A 20,371-nucleotide genomic window follows, 5' to 3' on the forward strand; every position below is an offset into this window, starting at 1 on the left:
GAGCGGGGGCATGCCTGGGGTCGCCATGCTGCAAGGTGGATAGAGCATATCATTTTCTGGGGCAAGTACATTGATGATGTTATTATGCTCTGGGATGGACCTGCCCCAGAATTATTGGAGTATTATGCCTATCTAAATGATAACCCATTTAATGTCAGATTTACGATTAACTATAGCAATGAAGCAATTGACTTCCTGGATGTTAACTTTTTTGTCCATGATAATCAAATCCAGAGCCGTACTCATAAGAAAAGCACTGCATGCAACAGTACACTACATTTTCTAAGCGCTCATCCCCACCATGTGGTTAACAATATCCCTTACGGGAAAATGATCCGGATGAGACGCAACTGCAGCATGGAAAATAATTTCCTTCAAAATATCAGGGAAACGGAGCAGCGTTTCCTGGCTAGAGGATACCCAAGTGAGATACTAAACAAAGCACATAAGAGAGTCATGAAAGTGCCTAGGGCAAATACACTAACATTAAATCTAGCGAAAAGGGCTAAACAGGCACCCATTTCTTTTAATACCCAGTACAATAATGACAGCAGCAGGATATATAATGTCCTGCGAAAACATTGGCACCTGTTGGCAGACATACCAAGTCTTCAAGGAATACTGGCTGCTAAACCGAAGGTGACATACAGAAGGGGACAAAACTTACGTAATGTATTATGTCCCAGTTATGTCACCACACCAAAACCCCAAACTTGGCTGACATCGTCCATGACAGGTTTTTTCACATGCAATGAATGTAGTGTGTGCAGGTTGGGCAAAAATAAGACCAAAACATTCTGCTACAACACTAACCGAATATATAACATCAATTACCTGATTAATTGTAAATCGGTATATGTGACATATATATTGGGCTGCCCATGTAATAAGATCTACGTGGGTAGTACCAAGAGAGCATTAAAAATAAGAATTCAGGAGCACCTACGTGCCCTCCGTAAAGGGGACCTTAGATACCCATTAACATATCATATGCAGGAGAACCATGGAGGTACTGAGGATCTCTGGTTCATGGGTATTGATCATTTTCCGGCTCACCCAAGAGGAGGGGACAGGGAACTGGCTCTGAGAAAAAATTAGGCTGCGTGGATCTGTAGATTGAGGTGTGTAGAATTGGGGCATAATAGTGATGACGAAATGCATTACTTTTTGTAAAAAGGCTGATTCGATTCGTTGTTGGTATGCTATGCTTGGATGAAGTATACTACTTAGATGCTCTTTGTCAATATACAGAACTAGTTAATGTGTTAGAAGTTAACTTGATGGATATACTTGGTCTGCACATGAACCCATGATTTTCTATGTATTCAGTATACTTGTAAATTAATTATTACGGCCCTTCCCAATGTTGGCTCATTGTTAACACATGCTTCCATTATGTCTATTCAAATGAAAAGGTGTTTGTAATGCTGTTGAGATCAGGTCTGCTGATACTAAGGAGACCTGATCATTATGATTATATTACTTTTAGGAAATTATATCAAGAGATTTCTGAGGTTTTCATGCCTAGTGATTTCTCTGTTTTTTAGGTCTCGCCTGACCAGCGCTTTAGCGCTGCACTGGCGAGACTTATAGTAAGCGCGTTTTGGAAGTGCAAACAGTGGCTTTGCAGGCCTCCAACTACAGTGCATGTGACCCGTCCGGGCGCGCGCACCATTTGGAGTCCTGCAACCACTCGTTTGCTTTCACTTTCGCCGTGATGGAAACCCTTCTCCAAGCCCTGCCAAACATACCCCGTGCACCTCCTTCCAGATCTGTCCTTGCTAATCACCTCATCAAAAAAAAAACATTTGGCAGCCTGCGTGCCCGACTCCACTCCCCCCTCCCACTCCCTCTTCGTCAGCTTCAGAGCACCCCGTGCACCTCCTTCCAGATCTGTCCTTGCTAATCACCCGAACGCACTCGGACAATTTAAAGCAAAGTTGTATTTTTTTATTATAAATGACACGCTCCGTCAGGGCACCTCCTTCAAGATCTGTTTTTGCTAATGTAATGGACTTTAATATTTTCTTCCGTTTCATAAAAAAAAAAACATTTGGCAGCCTGCGTGCCCGCCCCCACTCCCCCCTCCCACTCCCTCTTCGTCGCATCAAACAAATTCCTGGCTGGGGTAAAAAGCAGCGTCAATTAGCCCTACAACTGAAGGCAGAACTCCAGCAAAACCGCTTACCTCAGTCAAACTAGCACTGAATAATTGCATGAATTCTAATGCACTCTCAGAATCATCCTGTATATGACCGTGCTCATTGTGAGTCAGTAACGTCTACTCTAATGCTTTTTGTATCTCGTCCGAAATTGAAATGTCATCATCTGCTGTTCGATTTTCGATTGTTATGTAAAATGAAAATAAAGTTTGAAATAAAAAACTTCTCATTTGGCATTGAACAAAGCCAGCTGCTCTCCTGGCGAGAAGATAGTCTGGTTTAGATTGTGCACTCACGCACGGATGACCACCAACTCATACACTGAACCGAAGGCACAAACCTACATGAACGCCGTCATAAGTATATAAAAACACAAGTGCGCCAAGCCAGAGTCGGGAGCAGTTTGGTATTAGACAAACGTTTGCGCAAGTTATTGTTAATGGCAACTAATCAGTCAGGAGGAGGCTTGTGCGCGAGCTCGGTTGTATTTCCTAAAGATTTACTTGTGGACAGCATTTTCGCAAGTCCTCGTGCAATTAACAAAGACATGCACTTTGACACCCTGCAGGGAAGATCTCAGCACGAATGGGGCCAGTACTTGCATCGGCGAGGGGGCACATCCCCGTTAGTCACCGCGCTATACACAAGGAAGGCACGTCAGCACATTCCCTTCGGTTAGATTAGGACCATGCCACACACTGCTGCACACCACACACTGCTGCACGCCACACAATGCTGCACGCCACACACTGCTGCACGCCACACACTGCTGCACGCCACACACTGCTGCACGCCTCACACTGCTGCACGCCTCACACTGCTGCAGGCCTCACACTGCTGCACGCCTCACACTACTGCACGCCTCACACTGCTGCACACCGTACACTGCTACACGCCACACACTGCTGCACGCCACACAATGCTGCATGCCGCTGCATGCCACACACTGCTGCACGCCCCACACTGCTGCACGCCCCACACTGCTGCACGCCCCACACTGCTGCACGCCTCACACTGCTGCACGCCTCACACTGCTGCACGCCTCACACTGCTGCACGCCCCACACTACTGCACGCCTCACACTGCTGCACGCCTCACACTGCTGCACACCGTACACTGCTACACGCCACACACTGCTGCACGCCACACACTGCTGCATGCCGCTGCATGCCACTCACTGCTGCACGCCACACTGCTGCATGCCGAAAACTGCTGCATGCCACACACTGCTGCACGCCACACACTGCTGCATGCCGCTGCACGCCCCACACTGCTGCACGCCACACACTGCTGCACGCCCCACACTGCTGCACGCCCCACACTGCTGCACGCCCCACACTGCTGCACGCCGTACACTGCTGCACGCCACACACTGCTGCACGCCACACACTGCTGCATGCCGCTGCATGCCACACACTGCTGCACGCCACACACTGCTGCATACCGAAAACTGCTGCACGCCACACACTGCTGCACGCCACACACTGCTGCATGCCGCTGCACGCCACACACTGCTGCATGCCGCTGCACGCCACACACTGCTGCACGCCACACACTGCTGCACGCCCCACACTGCTGCACGCCCCACACTGCTGCACGCCCCACACTGCTGCACGCCCCACACTGCTGCACGCCCCACACTGCTGCACGCCCCACACTGCTGTACGCCCCACACTGCTGCATGCCGCTGCATGCCACACACTGCTGCACGCCACACGCCGCACACCGCTGCACGCCGCACACTGCTGCACGCCGAAAACTGCTGCACGCCACACACTGCTGCACGCCACACACTGCTGCACGCCACACACTGCTGCACGCCTCACACTGCTACTCACTGCTGCATGCTGCACAACACTGCTGCACGCAGCACACTGCTGCACGCCGCACACTGCTGCACGCCACACAGTGCTGCATGCCTCACACTACTACACAAAACACTGCTGCACGCCGCACACTGTTGCATGCCGCACACTGCTGCACGCCGCACACTGCTGCACGCCGCACACTGCTGCACGCCGCACACTGCTGCACGCCGCACACTGCTGCACGCCGCACACTGCTACACGCCGCACACTGCTGCACTCCACACACTACTTTTATGCGAGTTTATGCTACTGACATTGTAAATGACAATGCTTTTTATTTGTTTTAAAACCAAAACATAAATAAAAGGCATTGTAATTTTACAATGCCAATAGCTCAAACTCTTATAAATGCGAGACCTATTGCATTGCAAATGCTTGTTTCCTTTGGGACCCATCTGGGTTTTGTTCTGTTTTGTTTTGTTTATGTTATGCTTTATTTACCTTATTTGTGTGGTTTCTATTATAATCCTTTTCTATTCACTTTTTTCCAATAACACGCTGACAAAATTCTTATCGTCTTCATTGAAGTGATGCTGAGGTATTCTGCATAAAGTTTCCTGGGCTGGGGTGTCATTAAGGATTGGTGATATTCTGTTTTTTTTTCCCCATATAAAATTGTATAAAAATTGGATAATATTTAATACCATTCCCGCTTTTTCTATATAAATTATATTGATGCCTTTGCCACTCAGCAAGGTAGACAAGGTATTCTCATGCTGTAATGCAACCCGTGCCAAGATGGACGTCACACACGTGCTTTGAAACGACGATATATCCTCTTGGTTCGATTAATATTTATGGAGGGATTGCTAGTATGGATCTTTTTACCTTTGTATTGGTATATACATTTGATCTGATATAAACTCAATCAGATACTATTTGCTTACGGGATGATGTTTTTACTTTTGTAATGCGTTCTTTACTAAGATGGATGCCATATAGGTGTATAAACCGACGTTATATCATTCTCGGTTCGATTAATATTTACAGGATGACTGCCACCATGGCTTACTCTTTTTCTAGCTCTCCAATTGTTATTTTTTCTTAATGCGGCTGGACATCCCGGTCGATTCAATCAAATGATTCATGCACGAAATACCGCTTTCAGAAATGTGCCCTTTGAATTATGCCATTTTGTCCAATAAGTTAAAAAAGTATATTAGACTGGTTATCACGCTTTTGGTTTGATTTACTCATTCTTTTTCATCTATTTGAGAAAGCTCTGAATAAATAGACTATTTGATATGTAAAAGTTCTGAGCCTGACTATAAGCAATAGCACTGGATTGACAGAAACACCACTAAGAGATGGCCGCCACAAAAGACAAACTTTACTACATTCGTGGTGGCGGCTCATCTCCATGCCTCGCAGGTGTGCCTAATGGATTCCGGCTGCCGCGAGTATTTAGACTGTGAGGAGAATGGTTGCTGTTTTCTTGCCGTTTCTTGCCCTTCGGCTGCGATACTTAGCACGTTCGGGTTATCAAGACAGTCTCATATTGGTAAGTCAGTTGTGGGGGTCAGTCTAGCTTTGGCATTATCATGGTTTGGTTACGTTGTTTTGGACATCTGTTGGAAATACTGGGAGTTCCGTGTTGCACTTTTATTTTTCTTCTAGCACATTGGGGGGGAATATAGATGGCTGTTCGGTGGGATTGCTTTTGCGTTCACAGAACGGCTGCCGGGATGCTATGTTCCTCTTTCGCGCCAGGAACGCGGACTCGTGGATTGTCCTTCCTTCAAAACGTCTCGCCAATTTCTGATTTCGTGACTCACAGGGTACTGGGCTTACATTATGATCAGGGGGAGAGTTTACTGTATGTAGACAAGGTATATATTAACCCTGGAAAGGCTAAAAATCGGAGATTTTTTGGTACCGATTGGATGGCTGATATAATCTTAAGAGATAATTGTTTCTGTATTTTTGGGAAACTATCCTTTTTAGCCTCCTTGATCATATACACCCTTATGTCTTACTCATAGGCTGCAGAGATTGAACATGTTCATTTAATTCAAAGAACCCTGTGAGGGGATATGATCTGGTGTGGCTGCTAATATTACAGTGACTCCAGAGACTACTATTCTTCACGTAAGTATTAAACTCTGTGGGTGGGATATAACAGTAGGATACTACAGGATTTCTCATGGGTCTCTGAAGTGATTACTCATATTAAAGAGCTTATGCTGTTTAAATATCTGTTTTTGTCGGGGGGCATTATGAAACACTTTTAGTTGGTCTCTTGTTTTGTAGGATATTTCTACATAGGAATTAGGATTCTAAACTATTATATGTTGTGACTTAACCAAGTTGTTGGCATCTCCATGCTTGGGATCCTATAAATATAGAGACCCATTATTTTGGTTATTATATTTAAAGGACAAATGGTCATTATTCCTTCCATCTTCCCATTTTTAGACCAGAATATGGACCATTTGTGACGAGAGCTCTTACAAATACCCTCGTAGTCTACATATACAAAAACTCTTTTCATTCTACTATGATTTGGAGGAAGTGGATGTGCAATTTTGATATAGTGTGAGTATGATCACTTGAGTTTGATAAGTCTCTTCCTCCAATGGGTATGATTACTATTGGTGATTATGTTGAACCAGATGCATAATCTATATTATATTCTTCTTTTTTTTTTTTATATATCTTCTTACATGTCTATATATTTTGTCATTTGGAATCTCAGATAACCCCGTTACAAAAGGGGAACTACCTAAAAACTACGGATCTGGCTATCCACTGGCTCTCTTCGAATAGGACTGACCCCGTTTTGATTATTAAGCGGTGGGTACCTTTGAATACTTATCTTTACGTCGGAGTGCATCGCATGGTTTGGTGCTAAGATGTTCATCCCGACATACAAATTTGATATAAATTTCATTGGCATCTCCTTGGTCATAAAATTCGCAGGCATCTGGCCTTGGATTATTCTTGTTCACATAATTATTTTTTTAATTCATTTTTGAGTTCCTTTTTTTCTTTTCTTTTTCTCCTTCTTTCTACTTGTTCTCCTTTTCCCTTGGGTACCTAAGTTTAATAGTTTATATATACCAATCCATATTATCTATGAGGATCTGTTGGTTTTGATCACACTCTCTTAAACTCAATGTTAAAAATATTAAAAATATTAAAAATAACAAAAAGAACACCTTGTAGGAATCTGGTATACAGGTTTGGAAATGGTAAAGATTTCTAAGTACATTAATGTCGGTCTGTCTTTGATGTTTAGTAATTTATGGTTTGTCATTGTATAAATGTTTTTTTAAATGAAGAAACTTAGCTGGAATGAATAGCATCCTTTTATATATAATTGCATCAAAATGTCTGTGTAGTATGTAACATGTTATATATATGTTTATGTGTATGTATTTATTTGTATATTTATGTGTTTGCATTTAACAGCCCTGAAGAAGTCCGCTTCAAGGACGAAACGCGTCGGCTGTGCTGTTGAAAACAATGATGTTTATGATCTTGTTTTTTCAAAAGAATTACTGATCTTTGGAATAAAAGAACATTTTTTTTCAGAAGAAAACTGATGTCGGAAATAGATTTTATAATTGTTCTTCCTTACTTTTTGATATGTGGTGCATCTGTGCTTCTGTTTAAAAAGCTGAGTTGTAACCTGCAGATGATGAAGCACCTTCTCTGGCGACTCCGCTTTGATAAGCCAGTCATCCAGATAGGGGAAAACTGGAACCCACAACCTTCTGAGATGGGCTGCCACCACTGCCATCACCTTGGTGAAGACTCGAGGTGCAGTAGTAAGACCAAACGGGAAAACCGCAAACTGATAATGTTGCGACCCTACCGTAAAACGGAGATACTTCCTATGCGACTCCAGGATCGGAATATGAAAATACACATCCTGCAAGTCGATCGACACCATCCAGTCCTCCTGAAGAACCTGCGCAAGGGTGAGCATCTTGAACTTCTCCTGCTTCAGAAAAGAGTTCAAGATCCAGAGATCAAGGATTGGACGCAGCCTGCCATCCTTCTTGGGTATCAGGAAATACTGGGAGTAGCATCCCTGACCCCTTTCCCGCTCTGGAACCACCTCTATCGCACCTTTTTTCAGTAATGTTAGGACTTCCTCCTGCAGGAGAAGAAGGTGGTCCTCCGAGCAAGCACCTTGGCAAGGAGGGTAATTTAGAGGGAATTCTCGAAAGGGAAGAGCATACCCATTTTCCACAAGATTTAGAACCCACAGGTCTGTAGTGACCGATTCCCAATCTTGCAGAAAATGGGTAAGCCGACCCCCCCACAGGACCAACATGATCCAGAATGGTGGATCTAGGGCTGCTTTGCAGTGGCAGGAGGGAGGGATGTAGAGGAGGAGGAGGAGGAGGAGGAGGGCTGACGACCTCATGGACGACCTCTGTTCCTGCCCATGTAGGTCTTATACAGGGTATTTTGCTGCTGCTGAGGCTGCCTGTAGGACCGAAAGGACCACCTCCCAAAACCTCTGTACCTTCTGAAAGAGGAACCTCTAGGCTGCGCCTGCAGGCCCAGAGACTTAGCTGTGGCTTTGCTGTCCTTGAACCTTTCCAAGGCTGCATCTGCTTTCTTTCCAAACAGTCCAGAACTATCAAAGGGTAGGTCTAGAAGTGTTGCCTGCACATCTGGAGAGAACTCCGACGACTTAAGCCAAGCACTTCTTCTTGTGGCAACCGAGGAGCCCATGATCCTGGCAACAGAGTCCGCAGTGTCCAAACCACTCTGAATAACCTGTCGTGCAGCTGCTTGAGTGTCCGACCAGACCTCATTAAAATTTTGCCGGTCTTCCTCAGACAATTTAGGAGACAGCTGTTTTGCAGAATCCATCAGGGCGTGGGTGTAACGGCCCAAAAGCCAGGTGGCATTTGTGGACTTCAAGGCCATACTTGCCGAGGAGAACACCTTCTTGGCCGACTGGTCAAGGTTTTTTTGACTCTCTATCACTAGGAACTTGAGGAAAAGCTCCAGAAGACTTCTTCGAACAGGCAGCTTGAACCACCAGACTCTCAGGAGAAGGATGGGATGTTCGGAAATCCGGATCTCCTGGAGCCGCCCTGTACCTCCTAGCAACAGATTTAGACACTGCTGGAGCCAAAAAGGGCTTACACCAAACCTCCATAACTGGCTCAGTGATGGCATCATTAAAAGGAAGCAAAGGTTCTACTACAGTGGAGGGAGAATGAAGAACCTCCGTCAAGATATTGGACTTAAATTCAGCCGTTGGGAGATGCAAGTCTAAGAGCTCCGCTGCCTTCCTTATGACTGTGTGGTAAGGAACCACATCCTTAGAGGGAGCATCTGAAGGAGGAGAAAGCTCCCATTCTGGGGACATATCAAGGCCACTTGCCTCCTTTAAGTCTTCAACTAAGTCACCTGACTCTTGAAGTTCACTCTCCTCCATTTCTTCTGCCTGATACCTCTGCTCTTCCAAAATCCTCTGCGCCTCCCGCCTGGATCTTATCCTCGGAACCGGCGTCAGCGGCGCCACACACGACTCCGCCGGACCCGGCGTCGAACACGGATCCGGAGGCACAGCCTGAGCCGAACGAGGTAGAGCTGGAGCCGAAGATGAAGGGAACAGTGTTGACGTCTTCGGCGCCGGGAAATGCCAGTACGGTGCCGCTGGAAGGAATGGCATAAAAGGAGCCTGAGCATAGGCCTGAGGAACCCCCAAATTAAAGGCCATTGGACCCATGGGACCCGAAGGTGCTCCAGAGGGGTACATTGCTCTTGAAAATACACCATACATGGCATTCAAGTAATGCGATGAGTCTTGACCCGGGCCAGGGAAAGGCGAGTAAGGGCTCGATAAAGGCTCAGGCTGAGTCATTACCGGACTCGGGCCAATCGGCGCCCATGGTGGAGCCAATGGAGTCTAAGACTCATCAGGTACCGGAGCCTCTTCCACCGGAGCCGGAGAATGTGTCAGTGTCGGAGATGGAGCCGGAGCTGGAGAACACTCCGGAGAAGCTGCAGGCGAAGCCGGACAAACAGGTGAAGCCGGATTCGAAGTCGAAGGAGAAACATAGTCCTTACGACACCAAGGAACTGGAGAAGTCGCTTTCGGAGCAGTCTCCTTATCTGAACGGCGTCGAGAGCCGTGCCTCTTCTTCTTCTTATGCTTCTTTGATCTTGAAGCATGACCCGACATCGACTTCGAACCCGACCTGGACCTGGATCGCCTTCGACCTCTCTTCTCCTTCCTCATCTGCGCTATGAACAGCTTGGCCTCTCTCTCCTTTAAAGCCTTCGGGTTCATCTTACGGCAGCAAGAGCACCCCTCGACATCGTGATCCGACGACAGGCACCAGACACAACCTTCGTGAGGATCCGTGATGGACATATGTCCTGCGCACTCTCTACAGGGCTTGAAGCCTGACTTCCTCGATGACATCTTCAGGAAAGAGACAAGAGAGGACCAGAAACAATCCAGAAAAACAAAGTAACCAGACAAGCTACGGAGAGTCCCAGAAAACCGTTAGCGTCGACGGCGCTGAAAAAAGGGAACTCACGTCATCACGCCGACGTGGCTCTCTTATGGCTCCAGTGACGTCAGCAGAGCCGTGTGCGGAGCCATGCTACTGTGATGTTGTCCTCGTTGGCGTGGAGAGCTACGAAAAAATTCCGAATATTGCTGGCGCAGGGGATATTCACAAGGTGAGGAATCCACTGGCAGATGTATCCATCAGAAATTATGTTTTCTATTGAAAAGACAGCTACAGAGGTACGTAACCTTTCAGCTGCATGGTTTTCTGAAATACCTATTTAGAATAGTGTGCATTGAAAGCAGCTGTGTGGGCAATTCTCCTTTTTACTTAAGAGGCAGTAGGGGCTAGGCAGTTTGTAAGTCAATATTACAGGACATCTGCTTAGAGAAGTTTGCGGGTGAAATCCTATAATTGTATTTGTGTAAACTGCTGAATAATAAGTATTTTTGAAAGAAAAAGCAAGCCGGTAAAATGGGTTGGCAAGTGTGTTCCTCAGATCTGCGGATCATGGGTTCAAGCCCCAGCAGGGATACCTTAGCACTTCATACTGAGGTCTATACAATGAGTACCAGTAATCTGGTTTCTTTGAAGGACTAGGGCACTGCAAAACTATGCAGCAAGTGCTAGAACTCACTTGAGGATAATAGAAGTGGGAGTAAGCGCTATACAGATTCATGTAGCATAAGATGTATAGAAGCAATAGGTCTTTAATTACACAGAGGCCTTTCCAATGAAAGTATGCGTGTAAGTCCAAAATTCAGCATTTCAGAAAACTGAATCTTATTACTATAAAGACAAGAAGCAGCTGTCGACCGAGTGCCACGGTGGGAGATGAGAAGCAGTGTTAAGTGGTGAACCATACAGAGAGCAAACATACAAATATACGCATTAAGGATCTACTGTCTTAAGCAAGTGGTCTAAACAGGAGACGTTTTCTAGACATGCATCCATGTACCATGCATTACAAGTTATCTTCTGAAAAAATAATAGCTGGTACGCAATTCATTGCATTTATTTTACTGAAACTAGGCAATTGTGGACCAGTTCTATTTGAGGCGGATAGAAACTCATTCTGGAGCAGGTATCACTTAGTGTGACCTTCTCTACATTGATTTATTCTGGCTCCCAACATGAAAGAAAGATTTGGAGGCTTCATAAAGGCAGAATTGCCAGCCTCAGCTGAGAACTTTCTTATCTCCCACATGAAGGGGCAGCTTCTGTATGCCTTCAAAATAATACATACATAAAGAACAGCGAAATCTTTGGGAGTGCTCAGCTGAAACACTCCTGTGCATTTGATGCATACTGACAGCTAAAAGCAGAACAGGGGAGAGTCTAGGTGAGGGGTGCTTCCTTGGAAGCAGAAAAAGTATTAAGATATGAAACATTGTTTATTGAGCCTTGGTACTGAAGTGCACTACTTAATTTGGGGATGACCACATTGTGCACAATAAAATGCTGTCACTCACAATGAGAGCAGCCACTGGGCTAAAGTGGGCTGACCCACTGCCCTCTGCTGTTTACTGTGGTGGGTGGAAGTAAAATTTGATTCTGACTCAATAGCACCATTTACTCGTTTATATTCCTAGAAGTCAATAAATTCACTGATGCATTTTTATTTTATTTTAAGATCATTACCAAATGTAAGTAACTTGTTCTTCTGATGGATACTTCTAACCACAGATTCTTCACCTTGTGAATAGATACCAAAACAGTATCTCTCCAGGTGGTGGGTCTGGAACGGCTCAGACGAGGAAATCCTGCAGGACAGGTCAGGCAAAATGTCCCTATCCAGGCAGTAGTGCTTTGTGAACATGCCCACATAGCTGCCCGGCAGACGTTCAACACTGGCACACTTTATGCCAGAGCGGTAGTAGCACCGTTGTCTCCGTTGGAATATGTATGCAAGTAAGTCTTCAGAAGGCTGTTTCTTGGCTAGCCCATAACAGCTCTCGAAGCACAAGAAAATCCATCTGGAGATGGTTCTTTTCTGCTTCCATCTTTTTCTCTCTAGAGCTGATCAACAACCCAATGTTTCTTGCTTGATCGATGTAGAAGCTCACGGATCTCTTGGGATCAAAATGATGGAGCCTCGCCTCCTCTTTGGATGGATGGAGGGGTGAAAAAAACTGGTAGAGTGATAGACTGTCCTATGTGGAAGGGCGTGACGGCCTTTGGAAGGAAGGCCGCTTTTGTTCTACGAACCAGTTTGTCTGGAAAAAAGTTTGTATATGGTTCCTGGACAGATAGAGCTTGTAATTTGCTAAAGCAAAGCTCAGGCGTGATCGATATGAAGAAAGTTGTTTTCAATTCTTACAAGAAATGTAAGGAACATCTGTGCACTGTTGTTTTCGATTCTAACAAGAAATGTAAGGAACATCTGTGCATTGGCTCAAACAGAGCACACATGAGGAAAGTGAGAACCAAACTAAGGTAACTCTGCAACATTCTAAATGGTGTTAGCAGGAACATATAAATGAGCCCTGTCAAAAACCGCATCGCAATAGGTGACCTAAAAAGAGGTGGGTAACCAGGTAGTTGCAGGAACGCCGAAAGGGCTGATAAGTAATCTTTAACTTTTGCCATAGCAAGGGCCTGCTGGGCTAAAAAGAGACAGAATAACAGTTTATCAGCTAACTGTGGCTATAGAGACTGTAAGTTACAGAAAGAACAACAAACAACAAACCTCTCATAGCGTCCCGCATGCACTGTTTGGATGGAGGGATGTCTGGCTGCCAAGACAACCCCAACTCCTTTGGAAGGAAGAATGAATGTCATCAACTGTCGCTACTCAATCTTCATGCGCTGAGGTGCCAGGTGTGCAGGCACGGGTGCAGGACCCTGACCCACTGCTGCAACAAGATCCTCCTGGAGGAGCAGCCGGATAGGAGGACAGATGCAAATTGCCAGACGTTCCAGGCACCACACTTTCCTAGCCCAGTCATGAGCCACTAGGAACACTTGTGCCCAGTCGTTCCTGATTTTCTTCAGAATCTTGGACAGGAGAGGCAAAGCAGGAAGGCGTAAAGGAGTCCCGAGCTTCAGTCCAAGCGAAAGTGTCTCTGAGCGAGGACTAACTTGGAGACTTTAACACCCACAAGCTATGACACTGCGCGGTCTCTACAGTGGCGTAAAGAGAGAACCAGAGTTCTGCCCATTGTTAATGTATGGGAAGACTGGAGTTCCCAACCGCCACAGGTGAGCAGTGACCACCACTATCACTTTAGTGAACACCTGAGATGCACTGGTAAGGTTAAATGGGAACATTGAGAACTGAAAGTGCTTGTGGTCGACCTGAGACCTTAGGTAGGGTCTGTAAAACCACAGGATGGGGATGTAAACAAAGGTCTACTGTAGATCCAACACCACCATTCAGCCTTCCAGATCCAGGCCAGAAAAACCTGGGTTATGGTGAGTGTTTTGAACTTGTCCTTTCAAAGGACAACGTTCAGAGGGCAATGACTGAGGAATGAGCGTAGACTTCATCCTTCTTTAACACCAAAAAGTAACAGGAATAGCAACCAGTCTTGATTCTATGACTTCCTTGGCTAAGAGAGCATGAACTTCTCCTTGAAGTCTGAACAAGTGGTCTTCCGAAAGCTGTTTTGGTATACAAAGAATGTCACGAGAATAGGAGAGAAAGGGGAGGAAGCAAACATCCTGAACAATTTGGAGCACCCAATGATGCGATGTGATGCTCCTCACCCCGGGGAGCTAAAAAGTGACACAACCTCCTACTGGGCGATTGTGTGTTGCTGAAAGTACATTAAATTGGTTTGGCAGTGGCTGCGGAATGGGGTGTGGGAGATTGGGCAGTTCATTGCTCCTGGAAGACTGCACGCTGACGGCTAGATCCCAGACATCTGCTTTGAAAGGCTTGAGAGAGCTACTGCTGTAGAGGCAAGATCTGACACTGTCGTTGCTAGAGTCACAATTCTGAAGCCCCGAAAGTGGCAAAATTGTTGGTTAAACTGCCATACAGGCAGAGGCAATCCAAAAGAGCATGCTGCTGCCGCGCTTTCCTTAAAGTGCTCCAGAGCTGAGTTTGTCTCGTCTCCAAAGAGACGTGTGCCATCAAATGGCATGTCCACAGGGACTGCTGACCATCCTGGATAAGGTGTGTGAGTGCTACTGTGGTAACTTCTGGCACGGCTGGCAAGATGTCCTCCATCCTGTCCAATAGTGCATGCAAATATCTTCCATGAGGCAGCTGGTGTTCACTGATATGAATGTCAGGTTCTTGGGTTGGCCCCGGTGGCCAGCAGTGAGTCAATGAGGGCCTCATTGACTGGAAGGAGTGGCTCTTGCGATGACCGTCCACTCTGTAGAACTTCCATGAGGACGTTGGTCTTGCCCTCTGTGGTTGGTAATACAATATCCAAAACTTCTGCTGCCTTTCATATGATGATGGCAAAGAAGGCAATTTCCTCAGAAGCTGTAGTGTGGGGTTGGGTACCAAAAATCCTATGTATGACTTTTTTGAACCCTCTGAGTTGTTGGGGAGTTGCTGACAGACCTGGAAATTTGGGGTGCATTAAGACAAGAGCTAGAATTGGCTACTGAGATGGAAACCAAGTTTAGGGCTTAGAGGTATCTGGGACATTGTGCAATGCCTCGTGATGGGAAAGGCGGTACGAAGAGGAGCTGTGCTTCGACTTTCTAGGTTTCTTCTTCCTGGACTTATTTGAAGATTTCTACCTCAAAAATAATCAATGAAGAGATCGGCCTTGGGAGCAAGAGCACATCTGCGCCCTTGACCGGGACTTCTTTGATTTCCTAAAGTGAACCACGATGTACAATTGGGAAGTTTTGTGGTGTACAATTTGGCTTTGCGATCTTAGATGGCCTTATCATCGAACATTTGTCTAACGATATCGAAACGTCAAATTGTGCTTGGAGCTCAGACACCAGAGACAGACCTCGTAAGGGTCCGTTACCAACATCCGTTTGTGGGAGTCTTACATGGTTTGAACCATGCTGTTTTCGGAGAGAACATTTCAGTTCCACTGTGGAGAAGAAAACTGAAAATCTGTCAGGCTCTCACAGAAACGAGGGAGTGAGCTCCAGATCCACCTCAGCACTGACATCAGCGAACCTAGGGGACATCTAGGTTGAGGCCAAAAATGTTACATCTGGAGCAGGTCCGACACGATGGGGAGCCACATGATGCCACCTACCAACGCACAATGGAATTGCTGAGACAATCGTCTCAAGTCATTGATCAAGTCTGGCGACTAGGAAAATTAACAAGGTGAGGAATCTGCAGTTAGAAATATCCATCCGAAAAACTGAGTACCATTCTGTGCACTTTAAGTAATGAGGCCCTCACTACAAAGCGTGTGGTACCACACTCCTTCAGATGAACAAGCACAAAAACATTCCTGCTGTTCTGTATGAAGCACACTGTTACAGCAGCACATGTCTCTATAACTATTCTCATACTGAAGCGCAGAAATCAGGTGAAGCACTGAACCTGCACGCTGCCTTATCAAAACTGCACCTATAAATAACAGGAATTTATGCAAGGATGTTCCAAGAGGTTCATTTTGTATGTATAAAAAGAAAAGAAAATCAGTTACAGGTTATTGTAACGAAGCAGCATGCTGCATATGTGTGTTATCCCATAAAAGGGCTAAGAGGTCTCCCGACAATGTATTATACACAGTGTCAAAACAAAAAGAGGCAACAAAAGCCATGTCTCCTGTTGCAAAGCCCGAAGGAAACGCATAGGAGAAAGGTGTAACCATCCCACTCCAGAACATCCCAAAGCCCTTCCAACATAAGTACCTTTTGTCATTGTTTCCTAGTCACCCTTAGCAATTTAAATACTGAATTGGGACCACCAGCTCCAATATGTAATCATGCCGACCAATGACTCAAGGGCCCCAATGGACCCATGCCCCCACCACATTGACAATCTGCGAACATCACCAATCAGCACCACCCTGACCACATCAACACCTCTATCATGTCCGCCACTTTTCTGGATGAATGGAAACTTGTAGAAATCAACGCCCTCCTCAAGAAGCCCACAGCAGACCTGAATCAACTGAGCAACTTTTGACCCATCTCCCTGCTCCCCTATACAGCCATGGTGATTGAGAAAGCCATTAACAAGCAACTCACAACCCACTTTGAACTTCAACATCTTCTAGACAACACACAATCAGGATCCAGAAAGAACCACAGCACCAAAACAGGCCTCATCGCGGCCACCAACGGTATTCGAAACATCCTGGACCAAGGAAAAACAGCAGCCTTCATCCTGCTCGGCCTCTCCGCGGTCTTCAATACTGTCTACCACAACACCCTCATGAGAAGACTCCACGAGATTGGCATACATGGATCCGCTGTCAAATGAATCTGTTCTTTCCTCATGGGAAGAACCTAAAGAGTCAGACTGCCACCCTTCACTTCGGAAACCATGAAACTGATATGTGAAGGCGCGGAAAAAAAGGGAACAGACGTCATCACGCCGACGTGGGCTTCTTATGGCTCCGGTGACGTCGTTCGGAGTCGCGAGCGGAGCCGGTGTATTATGACGTCGCCCACGTCGACGTGGAATGCTGGGGAAGAAAAGTTCCGTGGAATGCTGGCGCAGGGGATATTCACAAGGTGAGGAATCCACTGGCAGATGTATCCATCAGAAATGCAGTGTCCCACAGGGATTGTGCCTCAGTACCACTTTTTTCAATATGTACATGACACCACGAGCCAACATCATCCGATCATAAGACATCACCAACTGCATGACCTTGGTAGCAGACTAGATGCGAACCAACTGCCTGAAGCTCAGCTCTGACAAGACAGAATTACTGGTCTTCTACAACAAGACCTCCCCATGGGATTCCTCCTGGTGGCTGTTGGAGCTAGGACCAACACCCACATCCACAGATCATACAAGAAATCTAGGGATGATCCTGGATGACAAGCTCAACATGACGGCTCAAGTCAACAGAGTGCACCTCCTGCTTCCAAATCCTATACATGCTGTCAAAGATCTTCAAATCGTTGACTCAGAACACCAGACGGACCATCACACAAGCCCTCATCACCAGCAGGCTGAACTAAGGCAACACTCTCTATGCCGGAATCTCCAGGCAACTCCTACACAGACTTCAGACCATCCAGAACGCGGCTGCAAGACTCATACTCAACCTCCGACACCACACCCACATCACTCCACAGCTCAGGAAGCTTCAGTGGCTCCCCATTCATAAGCACATACTATTCAAACTTCTCATACGCACATACAAAGCCCTACACAACACTGGACCAGAATACCCGAACAGATAATACAATTTCACCAACCGAACAGACACCTACGCTCTGCCTCAATCGCACACGTGCCCCGCGTCTGCAAAAGCAAATTTGGAGGTCTCCATTGCTCCTACATCGCACCCAAGACATGGGATGACCTCCCTCAACACATCAGAGCCTCTTTCTCACTTATTGAGTTCCACAAGAAGCTGAAGACCTGGCTTTCATATAAGCACCTTGGGACCACACACCTTGCCTAAGTGCCTGGATACCCTCTTGAGTCATTTGTGTGCTATACACTAACATAACAAAACAAACAATGTGTGTCTAAGCATATTTTTTAAAAATCATTAAAGATATGTTTTAACAAAAATCTCTAGAGCACATCAATTCAAACATAACATCAACACCAACTTTTTCTGCAATAATGCTAATCCGGCTTCAGATCATGCTGCAGCCCAGAGACAGCTACATTACAATTCATGTACAATGCCCTCCGGACTAAAGACAAAGGTGACCCCTGCATCAGGATATTCACAGACTGCGTCCTTCACTGGTCCTCCTCCTGTATATCCAAACAACACCGTTTTTTTGCACTACAGTGGCAATGCTCACTTCAGTACACGACAAGACAGTCTGAGCAAAGGTTGCACTAGGAAAGCACAAATGTTGTTATCTTTCAGGGATGGTGGAAGCAACAGTGTCAGGGATTTTACTCACCCATTGTCTGCAGCATAATCAATGGCAGTTTCCAGCAGACCAAATTTATTGAGCAGTTTGACGGCCGCCTCCCCTCCTAGGCTCTTCGCCCACAAGTACGCCACATGTTTGTGAGCATTTGTACTTCCGTGGGCCTTGGCCACCTGGAGTGGAAGAAATCAATAAAATTAAAGCTAAAATCTCAAGGAGCAGTAACTACAAAAGGACATTTCCCTATTGCTAAATTACACTACTAAGGAAAGCAATTGTCCACCTTGCCACATTTCCCTCTCATAGTGTTCAGATGTGTCTGGTGCAGGGCAACCTATCAATCAAGTCAAAGACGCCACCAACCTGGCACTTGGAGCCAATGCTAATACTTGTGAGTTCTGTTTGATTTGACGAAGTGGCCTGCGTTTACACCTGGTAAAACTCTACTGTGCCCTTATACTAGGTACAGCTTCAGCATATTCTTATACGTGGAACAACTTTATTGCGTCTTTGTATGCTTTAAATCTCTGTGGCTTCCTCGTATGCAGTACACCTCTACTGTGTCCTTATCAGTGATAGAATTCTACTGAGTGTTTTTCCACTTTTCACCTCTGATGTTCCCTTCTACCTTATACAGCTCTAATGTGCCCTTATACCAGTACACCTCTACTGTGTCTTTACACACGGAACATCTCTAGTTGATCTTTATAAGCTTTACACTTCTACTTTGTCCTTATTCGTGGAACACCTTCACTTTGCCCTTGTAAGCAGTATCCTCTACTGTAAATTTTTCACCAAGTACGTCTCCACTGCGTTTTTATATGCTGTAATCTATATTATGTCAGGTGCGGAAAACCGCTCCCTGGCTGCCGGTCACACTTAACTCAAAAACAAGGATGTTTTTTATCAAATCATGTCGACGTATTATTCAATATATTTTCGATGATTGCGAGCTATAATCATGTTGCACCAATTTCTTTATTGGCTGTTGTACTCAATATTGTGCTGTATCATCTGTAATTTACAATATTTTGCAGTTTGAACTCCAATCAATCCGAAAGTCCTGCCCAATGCATTTCGGGTTATCTATGACCCTTTGTCAGGGGCCTTCAGATTACAGAATCTAAAACGTAATTGAAACAATAGTTAGCTCAATCTAGTCCTCAATAAAATAAATCTATAACTGACATATGCCCTTGTTATAACCTAATCACCCGGATATGTGAAAACCAAAAACACTGTGTGAGTTAACCAAAAAACAGTATTCATGCTATGACTCATGATTGGAAACAAAGAATTGTCCATACACACAGAAAAAGAGTGCTCTACATGAGAGACCCAGGCTCTGATGGCTTACCAATAGAATTTTATAAAGCATACATGCCAATCTTAGCGCCGATCGTGTTCTACGTGGCGCTAGAGGAAGGAACACTGCCAAACATTGTGCGGGAGGCTCAAATAATTCCGCTGTTAAAACCCGACAAATCCCCGCTACATTACGAGTCATACCGGCCCTTGTCTCTATTGAATTGCGACACTAAAATCCTAGCAAAACTTTTAGCAATCCGCCTCAGTTTCCTAATGGAGCGACTGGTGCTGCCAGACCAGGCGGGCTTTATTCCAAATCGTGCCACGGCCCATAACCTTCGAACATTCTTTGCAGTACTACAGGACATAGACCCCAAATGCTCGGCGGTGGCGGTCTTCCTTGACGCCACCAAAACGTTTGATTCGGTGGAGTGGGATTATCTGGTAGGCACCCTGCAATACATGGGGATGCCGTTTTCCCTCTTGAACTGGATTAAACTGCTGTACACGCAGCCGTTGGCGATGGTACTACTGAATGGCGCCCATTCCACTCCTTTTACCGTTTCTAGAGGCACGAGACAGGGGTTCCCGC

At 45.8% G+C, this 20,371-nt stretch overlaps 1 protein-coding gene across 2 annotated transcripts in view; it reads right to left on the reverse strand.

The window, feature by feature from the left end:
- The window catches only part of IFT172 (intraflagellar transport 172), a 1,173,227-nt gene that overhangs the window by 401,878 nt on the left and 750,978 nt on the right, over positions 1–20,371 (reverse strand). For both annotated transcript variants that reach the window (XM_085613308.1, XM_085613307.1), the window contains one exon: positions 18,502–18,644. In XM_085613308.1, coding sequence (XP_085469434.1) covers positions 18,502–18,644 — 143 coding nt within the window. The remainder of the gene's footprint in view (positions 1–18,501; positions 18,645–20,371) is intronic.

Source organism: Triturus cristatus, chromosome 6 (assembly GCF_964204655.1).
Source record: "Triturus cristatus chromosome 6, aTriCri1.1, whole genome shotgun sequence".
Taxonomy (NCBI): domain Eukaryota; kingdom Metazoa; phylum Chordata; class Amphibia; order Caudata; family Salamandridae; genus Triturus; species Triturus cristatus.